Source organism: Uranotaenia lowii, chromosome 2 (assembly GCF_029784155.1).
Source record: "Uranotaenia lowii strain MFRU-FL chromosome 2, ASM2978415v1, whole genome shotgun sequence".
NCBI lineage: Eukaryota > Metazoa > Arthropoda > Insecta > Diptera > Culicidae > Uranotaenia > Uranotaenia lowii.
The window spans coordinates 426,868,309-426,889,306 of record NC_073692.1 but is presented as its reverse complement, the minus strand read 5'-3'; the positions used below and the strand labels follow the sequence as shown (position 1 = coordinate 426,889,306).

Genomic DNA, 20,998 nt, shown 5'->3' with positions numbered 1-20,998 from the left:
TAGCTGGATAACTGATAGATTGACTGTAACTGATTGATTGGTTCGTGGTTCATTCTTCGCCTCCACACTTCCTTCTCCGGCACGCCGCCAACGATGGTTTCTAACACTCGTCACTCGAATACTCCTAGTGTACGCAGGTCCTCCTCGAGCAATATCCACGTCTCGTGCCCGTAGAGAACAACCGGTCTGATGAGCGTCGTGTACAGATTACGCTTTGTGCGAGTGCTAAGTCTTCTCGATCGCAGTTGCTTGTGGAGTCCATAGTAGGCACGACTTCCGCTGATCACTCGTCGCCGGATCTCACGGCTGATGTCATTGTCTGCGGTCACCAGTGAGCCGAGATAGACATAGGCTCTATGGAAGGTTAAAGAAATTCTTTCTATAGAACACTAATTCTACGATAACCTTGCGGTCGTGTCCTGCTAACAACCTCTTCATAATTTTATCAACAACAAATAGGATTTGAACAACGAAAAATGGGTTGAGGGAGAAAGTGAAGCAGAGAGTAGACAGAGGATATCGAAAATTTCCCCTAACAGCAAGTGTTGCGAAAGCGGTTGATCATCGACAATGTAGATCTCTTCATGAAGTCCTATACCTACTTATTTTTCCTGGACTCTAAAATAAAACATGGAGTTGTGATATCGTTAAGAATGAAAGAAAATATTGTACTGTTTTATAAAATCTTGCAACCTAGACGTTATTTTGCAGTAATTATCAGTTTCATAAATCGAACAAAATAATGTTTAAAAAAATTAGAAATGTAAGTATTTTTGCCATATTCAAGGAAAAGGCTATTACTACAAGACTTTTAAAGTACATATTATTTCATTGAATTGCGGTCAAATATATTTTATTGTTCATAGTTTTTTTTAGAGGACTTTGTACATTCCTCTTTGTATTCTATATTGAAACTTGGTATGTATCAAAATATTCCTGTCATCTGCATTTTTATGAAAGTAACAAATTTGTCCTAATAGTATAAACATCTCGACAAACAACAAAAGTTAGCTGTGATAATATCTACTTAAATCACTTGGTTGCATTTTTACTGGTAATTATATTTCCACACACCCTATCAAACTTAAATTTGTAGCTCCTATCAACGGTATCAGAAGAAATTGAAGAAAAAAAATAAGAATAATATACGTTAAGCTCTACGAACAAACTATTGTGAAAAGGTTTGAATCGGACAAGGTTATTAAAATAGAGACGTGTTGTTGTTTTCTTCGAGACTGAGAAGTGCATTAAGATCGATGTAATCAGTAGCAGCGGGCTGTCCTCCAGCAGCATTTCTATAGGCCATGAAATGATACGGTGTGCCCGGTGTGTGACCTGTGAACACGCAACGATAATCAATAGGAGATACTCGGCATCAGCTTCCAATCATGGAAAGTATTCTGTTCGAGTAATTATGACGCCTGAAAGTCACCACACCACTGTTCTTGAACTAGTTTTTTTTATCATTCAAATAGCACAACCAATCAAAATGTCCATTTTAAAAATTAAGACTTAATGTAAGTACCCATAACATTTTTACAGAACTATCATAATACATGAAGCGTCCAAGAACAGGAGTAGTGACTTTGAAAAATCTATTACTCACGCGTCACATTGAAAAATAAAGTAACAAAACAGAATAGAATCCAAAATAAAAACACTGAAAAGGTAAAACTGTTAATTGAAAATAAAAAATAAAACGAGGCGTTCACTCATACATCTCTCATTCACACAGTAACACAAAAGATCCACAGTCAACAACCCTAGCTCAACGCCATTTTTTCAGATTTACAGTTGTAAGTACGATGCAATATATCGGCAAAAATTGGCTTAAATATCAGCACTGTTTAGATATGTACCTGATACTTATTCTCGCCAGCTTCGCTTTAGCGCATCCCCTATATTGATAGATTTAACACATCACCAGTGTTTGCCAGTGTTTGCCTGTCAATCATGCTTAACAATCAATGAACAACAATAACCATTACTCAACCACATTTTTGCAACGTCGTAACAGACTTTCCTGTGAAAAGAGGTCATATTTCGTATTAATTCAAGTATACTAAAGCCACGAGGGCAGTCAAACCAACGGTGGTGCTACGGATATATTCTACCGTTAAATTTATACTTTTTTTAAAGCACCAGATATAAAATCATGCCACTCTGCAAATATTAGACTAAAAGTTTAGTACAACTTGGAGGCTTTCAAAAAATAATAATCTGTTAAAGCTTCGAAATAGTATTGCTATTTTAAAAGAATATTTAATTTAAATAAAACAGAATACTATAGCACAATATATGTTTTCTACTAGTTATTGTTATCCAATTGCAATCAAAACACAAAAGATAGTAAATAATTTTGGTCACACTAAATGATGTTACTACGTATCTACAAAACGACACCAAATAAGTACCTGGACAAGCCGACTCACCTGAAGAGCCGCTGCTGTTGTCGGTCGAAAAGGTGGCGACCGTGCCGTCGTTGGCGTTTTTCTTTTCTTCGTTACTCATTTCCGGTAAGTTCATTGGGAATTCGTAGCCCATGATATCCTCATTGCCAGAGAAAAGCTAAAAGCAAAAATTCGATTAGTTCCGTGAGCTTGTACATTGTGTCAGGTTGATTACGGTTTTGAATCGCATATGGCCAACATAATTGTAAAATCTAATTTTTTTTAGATAATTCAACCGATATGCGACAACTACTGAAGAGATCTACTGAAAAAATTAGCTTCATATACCGTAAGTTTGTGCCTTTCAGTCGTTATTCGTTAAAAAAATTTCATTCATATAATGTTATAAATAAAAAAAAATCGTTATTCCGTTTTCACGTATCTGGTTTGATTTGTTTTTAATGTGAAGGTGTGAAAATTTTTGGAAGAAAAATATAATTTTTTAGCTATTATGTCTAAAAACTTTTATAGTCTACTAGTTTTTTTTTGTTTTAGTTATAATTTTAGTTTTCGATATTTAAAATGGTTATTATCAAAATGAGGTTTTTATCATTTTTTATTCAAAAATTTGAAGCCTAACATTTTCGTTTAAATTTTACAAAAAAGGAAGTTCTCAAAATTATTTTAATAGTGATTTTCTATACTAACAGCGATTCAAAAGGAGTTAGTCACGATAATTTTTCAGGAGAATTAGTAGCATTCGAGGTGGTGCATTTTGAAAACGCATCGAAACTTACGGGATATTATTCGAGTAAAGGGTATTGATTTTGAATATAAACTTAGAAAGTGTACTTTTGAAAAATTCTGATGTTGGTTAACTTTTTTGATCAAGAATTTTCTGTGAGATAACAGTTTCTGTAACAACATTTCTCTCCTTAACGGACACACTTTTGTAGTCATTTCTTCAACAATCATGCCAGATTCTCGCAGCTTTCGGGTTTAGTTTAAAATAGTATGTTCAAACCTTGCTCAAAGCATCGGCATCGAATGAGGGCTGCGCGAAATAGAATCTGCCAATCGGTGGTGCTGTTCCAATTGGCTGCTATTTGATCAATTTGTCATAAATTGAACATCAATTCGTCAGTTTTTGTTTATTTTTGGTTTGCACCAACGGATTTGGATGACCAACATCATGATGGACATCAGCGGCAGGGAATTAATATTGAATCGAAACGTACGGTATATTTAGTTTGTGTTTTGAACCAAAGGGATTAGTAAGTGTAATGCTTTAATCGTTATAATTAATGGGTACGGATTGATGTTACGAATTGATTTCCAGCAGACACAACAACTCGATGATGTAACATACACTCAGCAATGAAACCTGACGTTTTTTTTTCTCATAAATTTTCACCTAGAAGCTATCAAAAAAGTGGTTTAGGCAGTTAATTTCTGACCAATTCATTTGTCTAATATTCAAAACATTATTACATGCCTTATTTCATGTGCATTTTTATAAACAGGATAATATAAACTGGTAACAATAAACGAAAATTAAACGAAATTATGATTCTAGCAAACAGTTTTCTTCACAGGTGAATTGAAGGGCGAAGGCGTTAACAGAATTAGGCCACTTTAACACTTGTTCTTCTTCATCCTAGTAAAACTGGTTATATTAAATCAAACTCGTTTAAGACTATTTATAATTCATAGACTTACCCCAAGCAAGGCATTAGCATCAAGCTGATAACCTTCTCCCTTCAAAAGCTCTTTCAAAGAATCCAAATCAGTTTGCACACTGTCAATATGTTGACCATAATCGATCCTAGAAAAAAAAAAACATAGATTTAATAGGTGAAACTCAAATTGCTTGGATTTTTGAATACTTACACCGAAGTGAACTTATTCAAATCGATATCATTACTGATGAACCTAGCTAGAGTACCGGAACCTGTATTGCTTGATTCAGCCTCATTTTCAACACCAACATTTCCATGGGAGGCAGCATTTGACGATCCTGTTTGGTTATTAAACGTTTGACTTTGACCACCCGTTTGTTTTGTTTTAATTTCATTTATATTGACATTGGGGTTGTAGAAACCTGGTTCGAAATTGAAGCCACCCAACATCGGCGATTCCTTTGCTGTCTGGCCATTGTCCTCAAAAATATCATTCGGCACTTCATTAACGATGAAATCCTCCACGTCAAATCCAACCGAGGATCTTCCCGCAACATCGGCGTTAGCAGTAAAATTATTTGATCCAGACGGACCGGCATCCATGTCAGCATCGTCGACAATTGTGATTTGCTTCGAGGTCAATATCGATTTCTTATCGTTATTTTGATATTCATGCTTCTTATCACCATTAGTAGCACCGGACTTCTGATTTTGGGCAGAAGCCCCGTTTTGCTTGCCCTTGAGCAAACTTTCTCCTTTGAAAACAACCTTCTGAGTTGGTTGTCGTTTAAGTTGTTCTTGTTTTTCCATCTCTTTGATAACCATCGGGGTATGTAACATCTCCATATCATTATAGAACTGATTAGGATCCGATTCCCCTTCCTCGACGTGATCAACGAGGTAATCTTCGTTCTCAAAATCGGCACCGCCGTCGTCCATGTTTTGTTTGTTGTCATCAAGGAGTTGATTTATGTTTTTGGGAATGCCAGCAGTACGGTTAGTGCTATTATTTGGTCTAATCGGTACATTTCGTCTCTGACTAGATCTGAAATTTGGCGAAGAACTCACAACTTCTTCAATAATTTCATTCACATTTTCTGGATGGTACGGCGATTGGTGATTTATAGACTGCGGAGAGGTTACCTCCGGTAATGTAGAATCTCTGCAAAAGATAATCGTGATAATCATCTAAGCAAAAACTGCGTGAATAACAATATAAGTTAAACATGCGTACAACAACAGATAGATTTAAAAAAAATTATCTAGCGAACTCTATAAAAATTTGAAAGAATTTTTTGGCTTTGCTTAAGACATTAAAAACGAGGAATTTTTTTTTTAAAACACCGATGATTCGATGTTCTACGTCTCAGTAGCATTGAGTACCCTAGTATTATCGATAATAGAGCAGTTATAAGGTCCATTTAATGAATTATTTATAAATCGCATAACAAATTTAAAAGAATGCATGCATTCTAACTTTGAATACAACAGGGTTATTTGTAGATACTATCGAGATGAGCAAAATAAACAAGTAACAAGTAACAGTTTTAAAAAAACATAAAAATAAAGGCACACAAACACATTCAACAATGTACCTTGTATAGCTCTTCGATTGTGTTGCTTTAACAGAATCATTATTAGTATCTTTACAGATTGACCTGCAAACACGAATACATTTTCAGTCATGCTAAGGATCTGTTTTAAAATTAATTGTATGCTTTAGATGTTCAGGGAAACGGATCTTGGTATTAAAACAAAAAAAAAACAAATCTTTTCGTCTTTTGTCACTAATTAACAAAAAATACTTATCAGGGAAGGTCGATTAGAAAATACGTTATAAATTAACGAATACTCACAATAAGTCATGATCCTCATCAAAAGCAGCTCCCTCCAGCACCTCACCCAGCTCTTCAATGGTTGCACCTTCGTTGGATTTTTTCGTCTTTTGAAAAGATAATAATCGTTAAACAATGCCCTCTGTACATCAAAACCGTTTGAACGGATACTTACCTTATTAGCAGGTGCCTCGTTAATCATCAACTGGAAACGGCGCTTATTGCTAGCGTTTCCCATTGAACTTAAACCACCTCGCGACGGTTGAACTATGGTGACTAAAAATTGAATAAGCTGAAACCAATAAAAACAAATGTCTTCTACTCTGTTTATCCGTTTAAATATATACTATTAAAATACCTTGTTCACAATCTGTTGCTGCTTCAAATGCTTCTGTCTGAGAATTGCGATTTCCCTCCACAGGGCTTCGTTCTCCTGTTTCATGGTGGAAAATCGCGAATCAAGCGACTCCTGCCGGCCGCGCATATTTTTCACCTCGGTCAGCACCCTATTGACAACCTCCAGCTTTAGGGAGCCTTTGTCGTCCTGTTGCTGCTGCTTGGCGGTAGCGATTTTACGTTTAATATGCTCCAACAGATAGGGATGGTCTTTCTGGAAGCAGGGATGAGTGAACTCCATCTCATCTTTGTCAAATCGCAACCCGCCGTTATCAATAGAAGTTATTTTGTGGAAGCCATCTGTAAATGTTTTGGGGTTTAATCGAATTTAGAATGAGATATTGGGTCAAAAAAGCCTTACACATATTCAGCTGACGTATGAAACTGGCCATATTGTTGTGTTTGTAGTTTAGTGGCAACAACTCTTTGGCGAATTGAGCTTGATTTTGAATAATGAAACTCCTTCCATCCTGAAAAAAAGAATTATTAATTCATATTGATATATGTTGTTTGTTTTTAGTTTTCTTTTTAGCAGTATATAATTCAATGAACTTAGGAAATTTTTTGATAAAAACTTATTCTAATTCCAAAGTATCGGATCAGAATCTTTAAAAACGCTTAAATGACTCTCAATTTTAATAAGGCTAAATTTTTCATTTTGTATGGTTAGTAGTCATGTTTCGAGCTTTTAAAAAAAACTTGGACATTTCCTTATTCGAATTATTGTAAATTACCGTAACAATCATTTATTATTCTAAATTTATACATTAATATTCATTAATATTTTATTAAAATTAAGTTTCCAATAAGCTTTTACGAAAAGTTCAAGCTTACCAAGATCAAGGTCACCCTAATTTTGGAGCTGACATGTCAAGTTTTTCAGACAACCAACATTTTTTGGTCAAACATTGATTAAGTCAGAAATTTTGGAATATAGCTTGTGTGCCTTATCTGAGGCCCAAAAAAAAAAAATTGCGAAATGATAATTGCACAAAAAAATGAATGTTTAGACATTTCGTGAATCGATATGTCCAAATCGTTGTCCAATTGTGACATGCTTAAAAAATATCAGAATGCAATAATGTGTTTTTCGAAAAGAAATTAACATTAAAATTTACTTAAAAAATAACCAATCAAAATCCTTTACAAAATTTGGCAATTCAATCCCGTTATTATGAAAAAATTTCAAAATACTAAAAATAAAATTCTATTCGCAGGAGAGCAGACTACTGGTCAGCCATTTTCCTTTTCCATGTACGATGGAACAGATTTCTTACCGAGCTCCAAGATATCAAATCGTTCGTTTCCGGATCTTCTACCAGCCGCCACAGCTTGGCCAGAAACGCTGGAACTCCGGCACCTGACTCACTGAAACTATGCATCATTTAGGCTAACTTTAAACGCGTTTTATATCACCTTTTAACGAGAAAAGAATCTTTTTCACACGCATACGAGTTTTATGCAGACGACGTAGAAAAACAACTTTTGCTTTCTGGGCCCCGAACTGCAGTCATGACATTTGTTTCTAATTGACTAACAAATCGAAGGGGCGCAACAGGAAAACAAAGTGCGCACAAACAGAAAATGTCAAAATTTTCAAGTGCACTTGCATGCAATTCGAACTGTGGGCCAACATTGAAACTCAACTCCGATAAATTGCTGGTCCACTCCAAGGTTTGTAGAAACACCTACACACTTTGGTCCACTTATTCGCACGTTAGGCTATCGTCTAACGGTTGGAAATTATCCCAGTAACTGCAATAATTTTAGAACATAAAGGAGATGTTAGTAAACCTATATGATAAATTTTGTTTTCATTCGAATTTCTAATTAAGTGCACTACCCCGGTGCAAAACGTGTAAAACTGAACGAAAACCAATACGGTATATGATAATGAAGAGAAAATTGCCAATAATAAGCTTGCCTTTTGATCCCACCCTCGTATTCCCATACACCCAACATCGTATAATATTCGTTAATCATCTCCAATTCAAGTCACCCAAATGCTTTCGGAAAAAAATGTACATTTTTTATAAATGACCTTGAGTCAGAAGTTTTATTATAGAAAAAAAATGTACCAAAAAAAAAAAATACCTAGAACCGTGACCATAGTCAAAAATCTTTGCCTTAGTTTAACCACAGACAAATTAACTATATTTTCTTGCATATATGCACACCTATTCTGTTCGACTCACCTGAGGACAATGGACAATACCGGGAAACATTTTCAACTTCCTGAATAAAGTACTTGGAAACTTTTGAACTCTCTGGAGCTACCAATGATTATACAATTAACCAAAAACTGAATTGCGATGAAAATGAATAATCATCAAAGGGTCAAGAAGTTCATCAATTATACTGTGAATGAAAAAAGTATTAAATGAAAAAAAAAAAAAATCAGCCGAACCAATAATTGCATACGAAATAGTGCTTTAACTGAGAAGATATATTAGGATTTCACCTACAATTTCGATAACAAAATTTTGCCGAGCATAAATTAGTTTTGAAATTGATCAACTCTGGAATTGCCACAGTTGTTTTTAACAATTCCACATTTCTTCCCTGTCCGATTTTCTTTGTATTATAGGTATACATTTTCACCATTATATTTTTCTACTATCATTAGCTGTCTATACTGCTTTTAATATATGATCTGTCATAAAGCGCCTATAATAATAAAACAATAAACAAACAAAACAAAATCTAACGGGAATTCAGGTCACCTATGCTTTTGAATGGATTTCGTTTTGTGCACATTTCATAACTTCCAATGCTCCCTTGGAGATCAACTCCTGTGCTAACGATTGGCCTAGCTTTTCGCACTTATCGAGTATTGTGCGTTCTAGCTTCCCATGACAGTACATTCCACAGTGCAAATGCTCACTGTTGTCCTCGAGTGTTGGAGTTTCCGTTCCCTGAGGCATGTTCTCGTTGTAATCCAGAATTTTTGCTTGTTCTTTTAGGAAAGGACACTGATCGGCAGACATGTGTGGCATACTGGTCGAAGGTTCGCAGTGCACGGCAATGGGACACTTCATGGGCACCTGAACCGATGCGTCGATTTTTTGTTCAGTACTCACGTATGGGCAGTTACCCATAAAATCGATACCGACTGGAAAACTCGTACTGGGACAAACCGATGATGGCTTTGCGTCTCCTTGTCCTTGCTCTTTAATGTCTTTTGTTTTATTTTGAGCCTTTGAAAAGGGACATTTTTGGAACATTTCCTCGTGAACGCTCACAAACTTGGCGAGGTCAATTTTTTTCTCACTCAACGGTGGATTCAATTTTGTAGTCTCTGTTTGATTATTACCGTTATTATCCGAATTATTGTCTTCAACAGTTCTTGTTTTCTTGATTGGAACGGCATCGTCTGTTTCATCAGTTGGTCCCTTTTCGTTGAACTGCAGTTCACAGTCAAGGGTTGATTTGATTTCGGATTTCCCATCCAAGCTCCAGACAGCACCTTCTATATAAAGTTGTAAAGATTTGGAGTCATGTTTCCGCTTTAGGTTTGTACAAACGGCTACCGGGGCACTACAGCCACCACCGAGGGTTTTGAGAAAACTTCGTTCTACGATAATTTTGCACTGGGTTTCTAAGTGACAAAGTTTAAACAACATTCCTAAAATATAGTCATCGTTCGATCTACATTCGACAGCTAGCGCTCCCTGTCCAACGGCATACAAAATTTCGGTGGGTTCTAAGACCTGATCGATCCGTTTATTCCAGCCCATTCGCACCAAACCAGCTTGAGCAAGTATTATTCCGGCAAACTTGGAATTTTCAGCATCCAGTTTAGCCAGGCGAGTATTAAGGTTTCCTCGTATATCACATACGATTAAGTGAGGATAGTTGCGGGCTAACTGGGCTGATCTTCGTAAAGACGACGTCCCTATAATACTTCCTTTAGGTAACGTGGCCAAGGTTTTGCCACGATGTTTTTCATTTAATACCAGCGCATCACGGGGATCTTCTCGTTCCAAAACTGCGCCAATGGCCATGCCCAGTGGTAAGGCCGTGGGTAAATCTTTCAGGGAATGAACTACGAAATCAACGCCACCCGTCGTCAAAGCATCTTCCAAATCTTTAGTGAATAAAGATTTTTCTCCGATTTTCGGTAACGACTTGTTTAGTACACGGTCACCCACCGTTGTCATCGTATCTAAAAAAAAAACAATTCAAAAATTAAATTTTGCCAATCATTCCATTATCAATCAACGTACATATCTCATACTGAACGTCAGGGTTGAGTTTTTGAAGACAGGATATAACATATTTGGTTTGAATGAGGGCAAGCTGTAAAAAACTTATTATTTAATACTTTTATCATTCCAATAGATGAATCGTACAACCTCGCTCTTTCTTGAACCAACGCGAACCACTTTCTTATCAGCCATTCTAGATTTCTTTTTTCAATGCTTTTTTAAGGTTTCGATTCTAGCTAGCGCACTCTTTATGCTAATGATAAAAAATGTTATGTAGTTGCGGAGCACCGTTGATACAAATACTTGTGAGGCTTTAGACTATACTTTTATATCAGAACACTAGCTAGTACATTTTATTTAACATAACTCAGGAGATGAACATAAAAAATTAATTTAACTTTCAATAAATCTAACTTAACACATGCAATGTTTTTATGCTTTTTGATATTTATGTAACGTGACACGAGTTCTTCCAAAATTGCCGTCACTTTCACGCTCGGACAACGAACCACTGAAACGTCTTGGAATTTAATCATCTTAGATAACAAACCCCAAAATTGTGTTTACAAAATATTCAACCAACTGAATTGTGCCGCTTTTTGAGTGCATGATCATTCAATAATTATTATTCCAGCTTGTTTAACAACCTTGTTTAAAAGTTAATCAAACAATTTTTCTTAAAAGTCTTTAAACTTTATAAAAATACCAAATATAATTTGTTGCGTAAAAAACGTGGCGATAAGAAAAAAAAACTATAATCTCAAAATTTAATTTTCTTCTCAAAATTTGATGTTCTGATTATTTTTCGTGAGCAATATCTAATTAATCGACTTGCCCTTTCGCGATGTTAAGCTATAGAGCTCATCGTTGTTTTGTTCTCGCTGAAATACGCAAAAAATGATTTCTTGCCATTGATAAATTTTGTAATTTTTCCACTACGTTCGTGCCTTATTTGTTGTGGCTGTCCAAAAAGGTGAGTCTAAAACCATTACTTTAGCCAATATCACATATTTCTGGTGAAATTCTCAACACTAATACGCATTCCTGTGGGGGTGCTGCTAAAGATTTTCTGTTTGACTAGTCGCGCCCTATCAGCAATGGGGAATTCCCACAGTACCACTAAAACCACATCCGGTGTGTCGAGCAATCCCGATCGTATTGTACCAACAGGAGGTGGAAATGTGTTGCTCAATCCAGCAGGCAACCCACACGACGGACCGGCCAGAGGCATGACACGGACGGCAAGTGGAGCTGATCTGCAGGATCGTTCTCAGGCACAGTATCATCCCGTTGAGAAGCTTGGCAAAATTCTGGTCAAGAAATGCGAAGATGAGCGGGGTATCTCCGGAATTACCGGAGATATATTTGCGGTAACTTGGAAGCATTTTATTTCGGAGTCATGTTCTTAACAACAAACATATTTCACAGAAATACGTGTTTCCAAAGTTCCCTAATCTGGGATTGAAGCTGTTCAAATATCTGCGACACAACAGCCGGGCCAAGACTGACCACCTGGGCCTGACGGCATTTAGACAGCAATGTGAAAAATTTCTTGGCATTTTAGATGATTCCGTTATTCTTGAGAATTACGTAAGAATGTTCGGGGATCTTAACGAGAGCGAGTTGATTACGCCCGAAAACTTTAAGGAACTGCTGAGAACATGCTACAACTTAGCGATGGCGCACTATCAAGATGGACCTCAATCATGTTTCTTGGTAATGTTGCTTTTTCTAATTAATTAATTAATTAAATTTTAGTCTTTATCTCCAATTACATGCTGCTTAGAAAGCAGATAGTCCGGAAACGGTAACTCGAACTTTTGTTTTTTGTAAATCTTCGAGCTGAATTATAATTTTGTTGAATAATTTTTTCCTGACAGTTGGATCGAACCCTCAACTCTGTCGTACAGTCCTGCTTTTTCTCCAAGGAATCATTGAGTCCTGGCTTTATATGCCGCTGGCTGGATAATAACGTTCCACGATTGGTTCCGCCTATTCATAAATATTGTGTGCATGCACTAAGCACCTCTCATCGGTTGATAATCGACAAGAGCATGAAAAACAATAGCGACACAGTCGTATCAATAAGTGCCATTAACGCTGGGGAAGCTAGCTATGGTTTGGAACTACAAACACCGATATTGGAGAAAGGCAGTCCCAATTTTAGCGGAAAATCAGCGGACAAAGATCCACAGACTGCCGAAATAAAAACGGATAACAACATTATGCAAACACTGTTACCAGTTTCCGAGGCGTGGCTCCTAGCAGGTTCCCTACCGCCAACATACTCCAAGCCTCAATCCGTCCAACCCCCGATGAACTCAACATCTACTAATCTAGCCTCCACGGTTTGTAGTTTAACAAATTTAGAAAACTTTTGTAAATATAACAAGTTGATGATTTTCCAGGTTTTCATGGCCAAACTACTTTCGATGGTACCGTCGCACTGGACATTGCTGTATGATTCGAGAGAAGATGGGGCTGGTACTAATCGATTTTTGCACCATGTGCTCGGATACCGTGGTCCGAACATTATCCTATTCCGATGTGATGACGACCTGCTGTTCTGTGTGGCTAATTCGAGTGAATGGCGCGAGACGCATCTTTACGTTGGCGATGAAGACAGCTGCTGCCTGCAGCTGTTACCTAAGTAATAAAATAGCCTCAAACCTAAAACATATCAGAAAGGAAAAAAAAACCTGTTTAACTTTTTCCAGATTTCAACTGCTTGAGCGGAAATCGAAGAGCCTCTACTTGAACACCCACATTCGGGGCTATCCGAAGGGTTTACGTGCGGGTTCGGATCCCAGAAAACCACTGATAATCGTCGATGAACACTTCGAAAAGCTGGAGCACCGTGGACTGCAGCACAAAATCTTATCCATAGAAGTGTGGGGCTGTGGCAATCAACAGCAGCGGGAAATTCAGCTGGACATAAAGAATTGGCAAATCAAAGAAGCAGAACGCCAGCGAACGGTCAAGATAACGGCAGCCGATTGGATAGACCACCCAGATCGATACCTTTTAGAACTAGGCGGGCGCAAAAACTACAACAATTCATCGTCCTAAATGGGCTATTACTATATGAAATATCGCTGTTCATAAGACAATAGCTGCACAATCGTTGTTATAATTTTATTCCAGAAAAATTACGTCTTACGATACTACACAAAAGTTATTATAAAAGATGTACTTATTTGTATGTTATAAACAAAAGTTTTCGGTATAGTGTTTATCCCAATACAGTTTTGGTATTTATCTTGAAAGGAAAATAAAAATCATTTTACTTTAATTCAAACAAACAAAAATATCTGAAGGGGCATACCAATATTGAAAGACTATCAAAATAATTTAATTCAACAATTGAACAGAGTAATTAATTCAAAAGTTCCTTGATATGGTATATTATCTATTACACCGGACCTCTATCCGAACCGAACCTCTAAAGAGTTCATAGTCGATCAATAAAATTTAGATAAACCGGCTTATAACAATTTCTTGAGTATCACATCGATTTGGCTTCTCTATGTAGAACGTATGTTAACTTCGCATATCTTTTGAAGAATAAAACATAGTTTCCTCTCTTCTGAGATGTTAGTTATTGTTAAAGATTAACATGTTCCTTGTCGCAATTTCCTAAGATTCCAGCCTAAAGTTACTGCTAACGCATTTATGGTTACCATTTTTTTTTTCAGGCGCTTAGCAAAATAATCTCCCAAAATACAGTAGAAAATTTCTAACGTTTTACTCGGGTATGCATCCATGCGAAATTAACTAGGTAAAATGTAAACCCAAGTTTGAGTTTCTTCTCATTATTCTGTGAGGGTTTTGCGGCCGCCCGCATCTACCCAGACAGGAAAAATCGCCCGAAATCGGCCCGATTTTTGTCCGTACATCTGCTCGATCGGCCCGAAATCGTATAAGAAATCGGGCCGAGTTTAGTAGAAAATCGCGCGAAAATGAAACACTTTTTCGGACGACGATAAGTTGTTTCAACCAGTTCGAGCAGATCAAATGTCAAAACAAACGGACCGTTTTCCAACCGAATCCAAACAGTTTTCGAATCGTTTCTGGGCCGATTGCCATAGTGTCCATCCGAAAAAAGGGACCGATTTCGGACCGATACTGAACGATTTTTCGAACCGTTTCTGGGCCGATTGCCAATGCGTCCATACGGATAAAAGGACCGATTTCGGGCCGAAACCGGACGAATTTTCGGACCATTTCTGGGCCGATTGCCAAAAGTTTTGTTGTTGTTTTTTCAAGGTTTCGAATGAATTAAACAAAAAAGAAAACCATTGCTTTGTGAACATTTATTGACAAATTTTAATTTTGAATTCAATGATACATTGTTGTTTTGTTTTTTTTTCTCATTTCACAAAACCTAGCTTTTTAGGTAGGAATTCTATTGATGCCCAGGTTTGATGCGATACTTGCCCAGTTCTATCAGTTGGACGTTTTTCAATCGGGTGACTATATCGTCGTGGTGTGTGACTATACCGCCGGATTGTCGAGGCTGCGGTGTTTGTCCCAAATCAGAAATGTGTTGTCTGATAAGCATGACATCTTGCGACCGGAATATCTTTAGGTACCTGATCATTTCAGCCATTGACTTTCTTGTTGTTCTATTTGGCGGTGGGCAGTAGGCCAAGAAACAACTTTAAACCTGAAAAATGATATTAAAAGCATTAAACCACAAATAAAAAATTGCTTCATGAATTGAATATTTCAAATAATAAAAAACATTACAAACGCAGTGTTGAGAAAAAAACGCTGGTTTTACAAATTCCTGTTAATAAAAATCAACAAAAAATGTTAAACCACTAACTAACAGTGGTTTAAATTTAGTTCATTAAAATTCGTTCCAATTTCCAAATGTTAATCATTTGTTTAGGGAAAAATAAAAATATTGCCAGTTTACAATACGGGTATAGATGTCAAGATTTACTCGAACTCTTTGAATTAGTGGCATATGTAAATGTTACCTGTCGCATTTACTTCAGCCTTTTTGGGTGAGGGAACATCCAAAACTTCCTCTGTTTTACCATCCGCATTTCGCTTCCTCCCGGAAATCTTGTGAAAATATTGAAATGCCTGTAAGTTTTAACAATGATTAGAAAATTTGTGAATAAATCAAACCTTATACAAACCTGATGGTAAGCGGGAACGAAAGCCTTCTTCATTTCCGGGTGAGATATGGCATTTCGTTCTCATCCGGCCAAGTAACATATTTTGGAATGAGTTGAGGTGTTGGTTCACTGGTTCTCCAGCTGGATCAGCATTCGGGATCATTATTAACTGGGTTGGGATGGGTCGAATCTTGCCGGAATTTCTTCAGTTTGGCCAGCAGTCAGTGCATCGATATTTTTTGTAGTTATCTTCGCCGGTTCCCGGTACTGAGAAACGGAGAATTCGATGTAGCCTGCTGTTGCTAGCACGTCCAATGATTGCGAACACATCTGCCAGGGACCTATATGTTAGAAGGATGGAAAAATAGATAGGTTATCAGGTTTTAAAAAGCAGATTATATCAATTTACCCGCCATCGTTTTCTGGTTGTTTTTTTTCCTGTACACCGTCAGCACCCACTACACGCTCATGGAAGAATGCTCATCGTTAAGAAAAATGTTTCTAATTAAAAAAAGTATTATCACAATTTATCATAAAATATTGTTAAATGTATCACATTTATACTTGTGTACCCGAAATCAATCATACAATTGTAGTGTAATATGTTATATTTAAAGTAAAATCAATTAGATCCTTGCAGTGGAATCTATCATATCTATACTTTAATGCAGAAGTTCAATCACAAATTTATAGTTGAATGCCTAAAATCAATCATACAATTGTAGTAAAATCTATCAGATTTTTGATTGAACCATCTTCAGTTGAATCTATTATATTTACGATTGGTTGCCTAAAGCCAATTAGCAGTTTGTAGTTGAATATTTTATATTTATAGTTAAATGCAAAATAATCAACTACACTTAGATGATTCATTCAACTAGCTGGAATAATAGGAACAACAGTCGTCTTTTTTCTCCGAGATCATATATCTTCATATTTATATATCATGGCAGGATATCTACCAGGAAATCAAACAGTGAAACTTTAGCCGATTATTCTGACTCAGAATCGCGTTTGGCAATCGCTGCGTTTTCCTTCGATTCGCTCTTTTCCTTGTTCTGCAAAATCTTAAAATTTTCGTTAATTATTTGATAAAAAATACCATCTGGCCACCTTCTTACTTACGAATCCTAATGCTGATTGTCCGACATAACATCTGGTCTTGAGCCCGGTGCAAATCGTCGATGGCCAGCTCGTAGTTCTCCAGCTGATTGTTGGCTTCACCGCGCCGAAACAATACGCTCATATTATCCGAATTCAGGTCAGAGGTTGCAGGCAAACAGAACCACCGTCATGTAGTTTAACTTGAGTCCAGACAATTGATCCGCTGGAATTGTTCCAGAAGAGTGCGATCTTTGTATTAACAAAATTTGTAGTTAAAAAAATGAAAGTATCGTTCTACTCGGCAATATAATTTGGGTGCGGTACTGATTTCCTGCCGCTTGGAACAGTTCCATGCTTCCAAGCAAGAGAGCATTTCCGCTGTCTAAAATAAAAATAAGAAAATTTAGCAGGGGATTTTTCTGTGACTTTCCGCAAATGGCGGCTTCGACTTACCCATTCGAATATTCAATTTCGGCTTACGACCTATAAACTTAATAAAGTGACCCGTTGATACCAGCTGATAGACTTTCCGCCCTCAGCAAACAATAATATAACAAAAACTGATAAAGAAAACTGTAATTTTCCATTTATTTTCAGTATTATAATGATTCGCATTGCGACGAAACCAGACCGACACGACAGTTTTCTCGTTGGTTCGTTTTCGTACAGCCGATGCGCTTTGCAAAAAATAAACATACCGTTTAGATTTCGAGCAATCGAGCAGACGGATGGAAATCGAGCCGAAAATGTACCGAATTCTAACCGCTAGAATTCGAGTGCCGCCATCTCTGTTTTGCAATCGGCCCGATTGAGCAAACCTTCCTGACAGGGTATCTGTCAGTCAAAATTCGGTCCATCTCGCCGCCAGTTGCGGTTTCAAAAATTTTGTAAACACACGTGCTCGGCAAGCAGCAAGCGAGGATGCGATTTAAAAATCCCAAAATGAAAGCGTCCGTGGATGCTAAAACCGTAGACCCGGTGCCCGGCAAGGAGCAAAATAGTCTGGATTTAATAAAAACCATCAACGAAACCGATGAAGTACAGGACTTTTCGGAGGATTCCGACGTCGAAGTCGAGGTGAGTTGAAACTGATCCATTTCTTGTACCTATGCCTAAAGAGGGATAAAGGGGGATAAACACCGAATGATTTTTATAATTTGTTTAAAGAGAAGGTGGTGTTATAAAAATGACTTCTTAATCACAGTAGTAAAAATTCAAAAACGGCCAAGGAAAAAAATTAAGGACTTCTAACAATTAACATTAAACTACCAGGCAATAGTCGAATGTGAACCTATCACAATGTTCTATAAGCTTTTCTTCGCCGGATCGAGTCGGAGATCATAACATTCTGTTTGCCCAGTAGTCTTTTTTTTTCTCTGTATATATTGGCTCGGACCTATCGTTCCATAAAGCCATGCCCAGTAGTCGATTATTTTTTTGATAATATTTAATATGATAAAATTGTTAAATTCGTTAGATTTAAAATTTATTTGAAATTCATACTACCATTCTACACCTTTCAGTATCAACCAACCAAGCTGAAGAACCAGAAAAAAGGAGATTTTGACAACAACTTCAAATTTGTTTCGTCCGTTACGGAGTACAATCACGACACTTGGGACGATTTGATGAAGTTTGTGAAGAAGAAAAATCGGGGCAAGGTGGACGACAAAATTGCCAACGTGGTTAAAGGGCGATCGAAAAAGAATCAGGAAGCTTTGAACAGCACTGATGATCTAGATCCTAACTCTTACAACAATGAAGTTGATCTATCTGACGACGAGTTACAGCACGATGTGATGCGAACGAAGATAAAGAAAGGAAGGAAACCCGAAATTGATAAGGACGAAGGAAAAGTGGACATCGAAGACGAAGAGCAGGAAGATTATTTTGAAGAAGCAGCAAAAAATGAAGAAATATCTTCCTTCTATCAAATGAACCTTTCTCGTCCGCTGATGAAATCAATTGGGGTTTTGGGCTACATTTATCCCACACCGATTCAGGCAGCCACCATACCCATTGCTTTACTTGGTCGGGATATCTGTGGGTGTGCTGCAACAGGTACCGGAAAGACTGCTGCCTATATGTTGCCAACACTGGAACGATTGTTGTACAAACCTGCTGCATCGCAAGCAGTAACCCGTGTTCTGGTGTTGGTCCCAACGAGAGAACTGGGCGCTCAAGTTTATCAAGTGACGAAACAGCTTACACAGTTCACAAGCATCGATGTGGGTATCGCTATCGGTGGTTTAGATGTGAAGGCACAGGAAGCAGTTCTGCGAACCAATCCCGATATAGTTATCGCAACGCCCGGTCGTTTGATCGACCACATCAAAAACACTCCGAGCTTTTCACTGGACTCAATTGAGGTGAGTCACTAGTCATGAGTTGTCATGAGTCGAATTGTCAAGATGATGAAAATTTCCTTGCGCTCTGAGCTTTTGCATCTTTAAGATGATACGTATTGTACGATTGCCGAGCAATCTTTGTTCTGATTAGTTTAAAATTAAATTGAAAATTCTTAGCGTCTCCATAAAGTATACTTAAAAACACTTTACTTTTAAGGTTCTTATCCTGGACGAAGCCGATCGAATGTTAGATGAATATTTTGCCGAGCAAATGAAGGAAATTATCCAAAGCTGTAGTAAAACGCGGCAAACGATGCTCTTTTCGGCCACAATGACAGAACAGGTGAAAGATTTGGCTGCCGTTTCACTGACGAAACCTGTCAAGGTGTTTGTCAATAACAATCAAACGGTTGCGTTCAACCTGCGCCAGGAATTTATTCGTATTCGAGAAGGACGCGAAGCCGACAGAGAACCGATCCTGGCGGCATTGATTTGCCGAACTTTCCACGACCACTGTATGGTTTTTGTGCAGACTAAGAAAACAGCCCATCGGCTTAGGATTTTGCTCGGATTGTTGGGAGTAAAAGCCGGTGAATTACACGGCGATCTCACCCAAGCGCAGCGTTTGGAATCTTTGAAACAGTTTAAAGACGAGCTGATTGATGTTCTCGTGGCTACCGATGTTGCTGCTCGAGGTTTGGACATCAGTGGAGTAAAAACTGTAATAAATTTCGTTATGCCCATCACCACTGAACATTACATCCATCGGGTTGGTCGAACAGCTCGAGCTGGCAAGGCCGGTGTTTCGGTTTCTTTGGCCGGAGAATTGGAACGAAAGATTGTGAAAGACATAATTAAAAATGCGGTCAACCCCGTCAAAAACAGAATCATACCCACAGAGATAATTGAAAAGTATCGTAAAAAAGTTCAGGCTCTGGAAGAGGAAATCGAAAAGGTCCTGCAGGAAGAAAGAGCGGAAAAACTGCTGTTGCAAACGGAAATGCAACTTAACCGAACCGAGAAAAAGCTAAAGGGTGAAGCAGCTGGACCGAAGTATGTTAAAATAATATTTCTTATTTCACCTTAACATTAATCAACTTTTCCCGTTTTAGTCGAGAGTGGTTCCAAAGCCATCGTCAGCGAATGGAGGAAAAGGAACGCCTTGCGTTGAATAAGGGAGAAGATGGGGAGGCCAAAAAGAAAAAGAAGAAACGAAGGCGTGGGGACGATAGCGATGATGATTTTGATCCCATCAAGTATCAGCAAGAGAAGAAAGCCAAACAGGTGAAGAAGGCTCCGGAGCCAAAAAAGACACCCAGTCAGATGGCTAAAGAGCGAGCCTTGCAGGAGATAACAAAAGTATCTTTAGTGCAAGCCAAGCTGTCCAAAATCAAGCAACGTCCTAATCGAATCACCGCTACCGGGGAAGAAAATCATTCCGAAAAGAGCAATGCAACCGCCAGCAAGAAGAAGAAACGTTCTTCTCGTTTCGAACGGGATTTGATGGATGTGAGCAAGAAGGGTGTTAAAAGGCTGAGGTAAGCCAATGTCTTAATTCATTGTTTAACATGCATTCTTAATTTGGATTATTATCGCAGGTACGATGCCACCAAGAAACAAAAAATGAACAAGATTGACAAAGCGAAGGTTGCCGGGATGAAAGTCAGCTCGGAAAAGTTTAGGAACAAAAAAGGTCTTAACAAACACAATTCGGGTAAATCGTTCGGAGGCGCAAGGCAATCCAAGAAAGGGCGAAAATAATTCATGTTGGTTATCAGTAAATAAATTTTATGAATAAAGTATCTTTCTTTTGAAAATTATTATATAAGTCATGAGAGAAACTTATTTCTCGAACTGGCAAAGCAAAGCATATATGTAATAAAAATATGTTATTTTTGAAACATTGTAT

The 20,998-nt window shown here is 37.6% G+C and overlaps 4 protein-coding genes and 1 long non-coding RNA gene across 11 annotated transcripts; 2 read left to right on the top strand and 3 right to left on the bottom strand.

Annotated features, from left to right (window-relative positions):
* Window positions 1–836: 836 nt before the first annotated feature.
* On the bottom strand, window positions 837–7,807 carry LOC129746639 (heat shock factor protein). 5 transcript variants are annotated; one of them, XR_008737333.1, is made up of 12 exons: window positions 7,578–7,807; window positions 6,662–6,770; window positions 6,263–6,600; window positions 6,080–6,196; window positions 5,926–6,011; window positions 5,665–5,727; window positions 4,281–5,231; window positions 4,110–4,215; window positions 3,415–3,492; window positions 2,433–2,568; window positions 1,860–2,023; window positions 1,198–1,335 (listed from the first exon to the last, which is right to left on the bottom strand). XR_008737333.1 is itself a non-coding variant. In XM_055740428.1 (11 exons), the coding sequence occupies exons 1-11, from the start codon at window positions 7,683–7,685 to the stop codon at window positions 1,202–1,204; spliced, it is 2,226 nt and encodes a 741-aa protein (XP_055596403.1). In that variant the 5' UTR covers window positions 7,686–7,807; the 3' UTR covers window positions 837–1,201. The 5 variants fall into 5 exon arrangements, 4 of the variants coding, with proteins under 4 accessions (XP_055596403.1, XP_055596404.1, XP_055596407.1 ...); XM_055740428.1 differs by lacking the exon at window positions 1,860–2,023 and having other exon boundaries at window positions 837–1,335; XM_055740429.1 differs by lacking the exon at window positions 1,860–2,023 and having other exon boundaries at window positions 837–1,335; window positions 3,415–3,489.
* A 530-nt stretch (window positions 7,808–8,337) lies between these two features.
* On the bottom strand, window positions 8,338–10,995 carry LOC129745265 (porphobilinogen deaminase). Its single transcript, XM_055738225.1, has 4 exons — window positions 10,656–10,995; window positions 10,527–10,599; window positions 9,024–10,465; window positions 8,338–8,967 (listed from the first exon to the last, which is right to left on the bottom strand). The coding sequence occupies exons 1-3, from the start codon at window positions 10,698–10,700 to the stop codon at window positions 9,024–9,026; spliced, it is 1,560 nt and encodes a 519-aa protein (XP_055594200.1). The 5' UTR covers window positions 10,701–10,995; the 3' UTR covers window positions 8,338–8,967.
* A 348-nt stretch (window positions 10,996–11,343) lies between these two features.
* On the top strand, window positions 11,344–13,992 carry LOC129745588 (uncharacterized). 2 transcript variants are annotated; one of them, XM_055738743.1, is made up of 7 exons: window positions 11,344–11,481; window positions 11,573–11,878; window positions 11,937–12,224; window positions 12,295–12,315; window positions 12,389–12,856; window positions 12,917–13,158; window positions 13,226–13,992. In XM_055738743.1, exons 2-7 carry the CDS (start codon window positions 11,606–11,608, stop codon window positions 13,575–13,577), a joined length of 1,644 nt encoding a protein of 547 aa, XP_055594718.1. In that variant the 5' UTR covers window positions 11,344–11,481; window positions 11,573–11,605; the 3' UTR covers window positions 13,578–13,992. The 2 variants fall into 2 exon arrangements, with proteins under 2 accessions (XP_055594718.1, XP_055594719.1); XM_055738744.1 differs by lacking the exon at window positions 12,295–12,315.
* Window positions 13,993–14,835: 843 nt separating this feature from the next.
* LOC129747345 (uncharacterized) lies at window positions 14,836–18,635 on the bottom strand. Of its 2 annotated transcripts, XR_008737487.1 has the most exons (6): window positions 17,195–18,635; window positions 16,759–17,123; window positions 16,047–16,704; window positions 15,659–15,978; window positions 15,494–15,602; window positions 14,836–15,174 (listed from the first exon to the last, which is right to left on the bottom strand). It is a non-coding gene; the product is annotated as an uncharacterized LOC129747345 (long non-coding RNA). The 2 variants fall into 2 exon arrangements; XR_008737486.1 differs by having other exon boundaries at window positions 14,837–15,174; window positions 16,759–18,635.
* On the top strand, window positions 17,594–20,997 carry LOC129747343 (probable ATP-dependent RNA helicase DDX27). Its single transcript, XM_055741498.1, has 5 exons — window positions 17,594–17,818; window positions 18,265–19,110; window positions 19,307–20,142; window positions 20,202–20,627; window positions 20,688–20,997. Exons 1-5 carry the CDS (start codon window positions 17,663–17,665, stop codon window positions 20,848–20,850), a joined length of 2,427 nt encoding a protein of 808 aa, XP_055597473.1. The 5' UTR covers window positions 17,594–17,662; the 3' UTR covers window positions 20,851–20,997.
* The last annotated feature ends 1 nt before the right edge of the window (window position 20,998 follows it).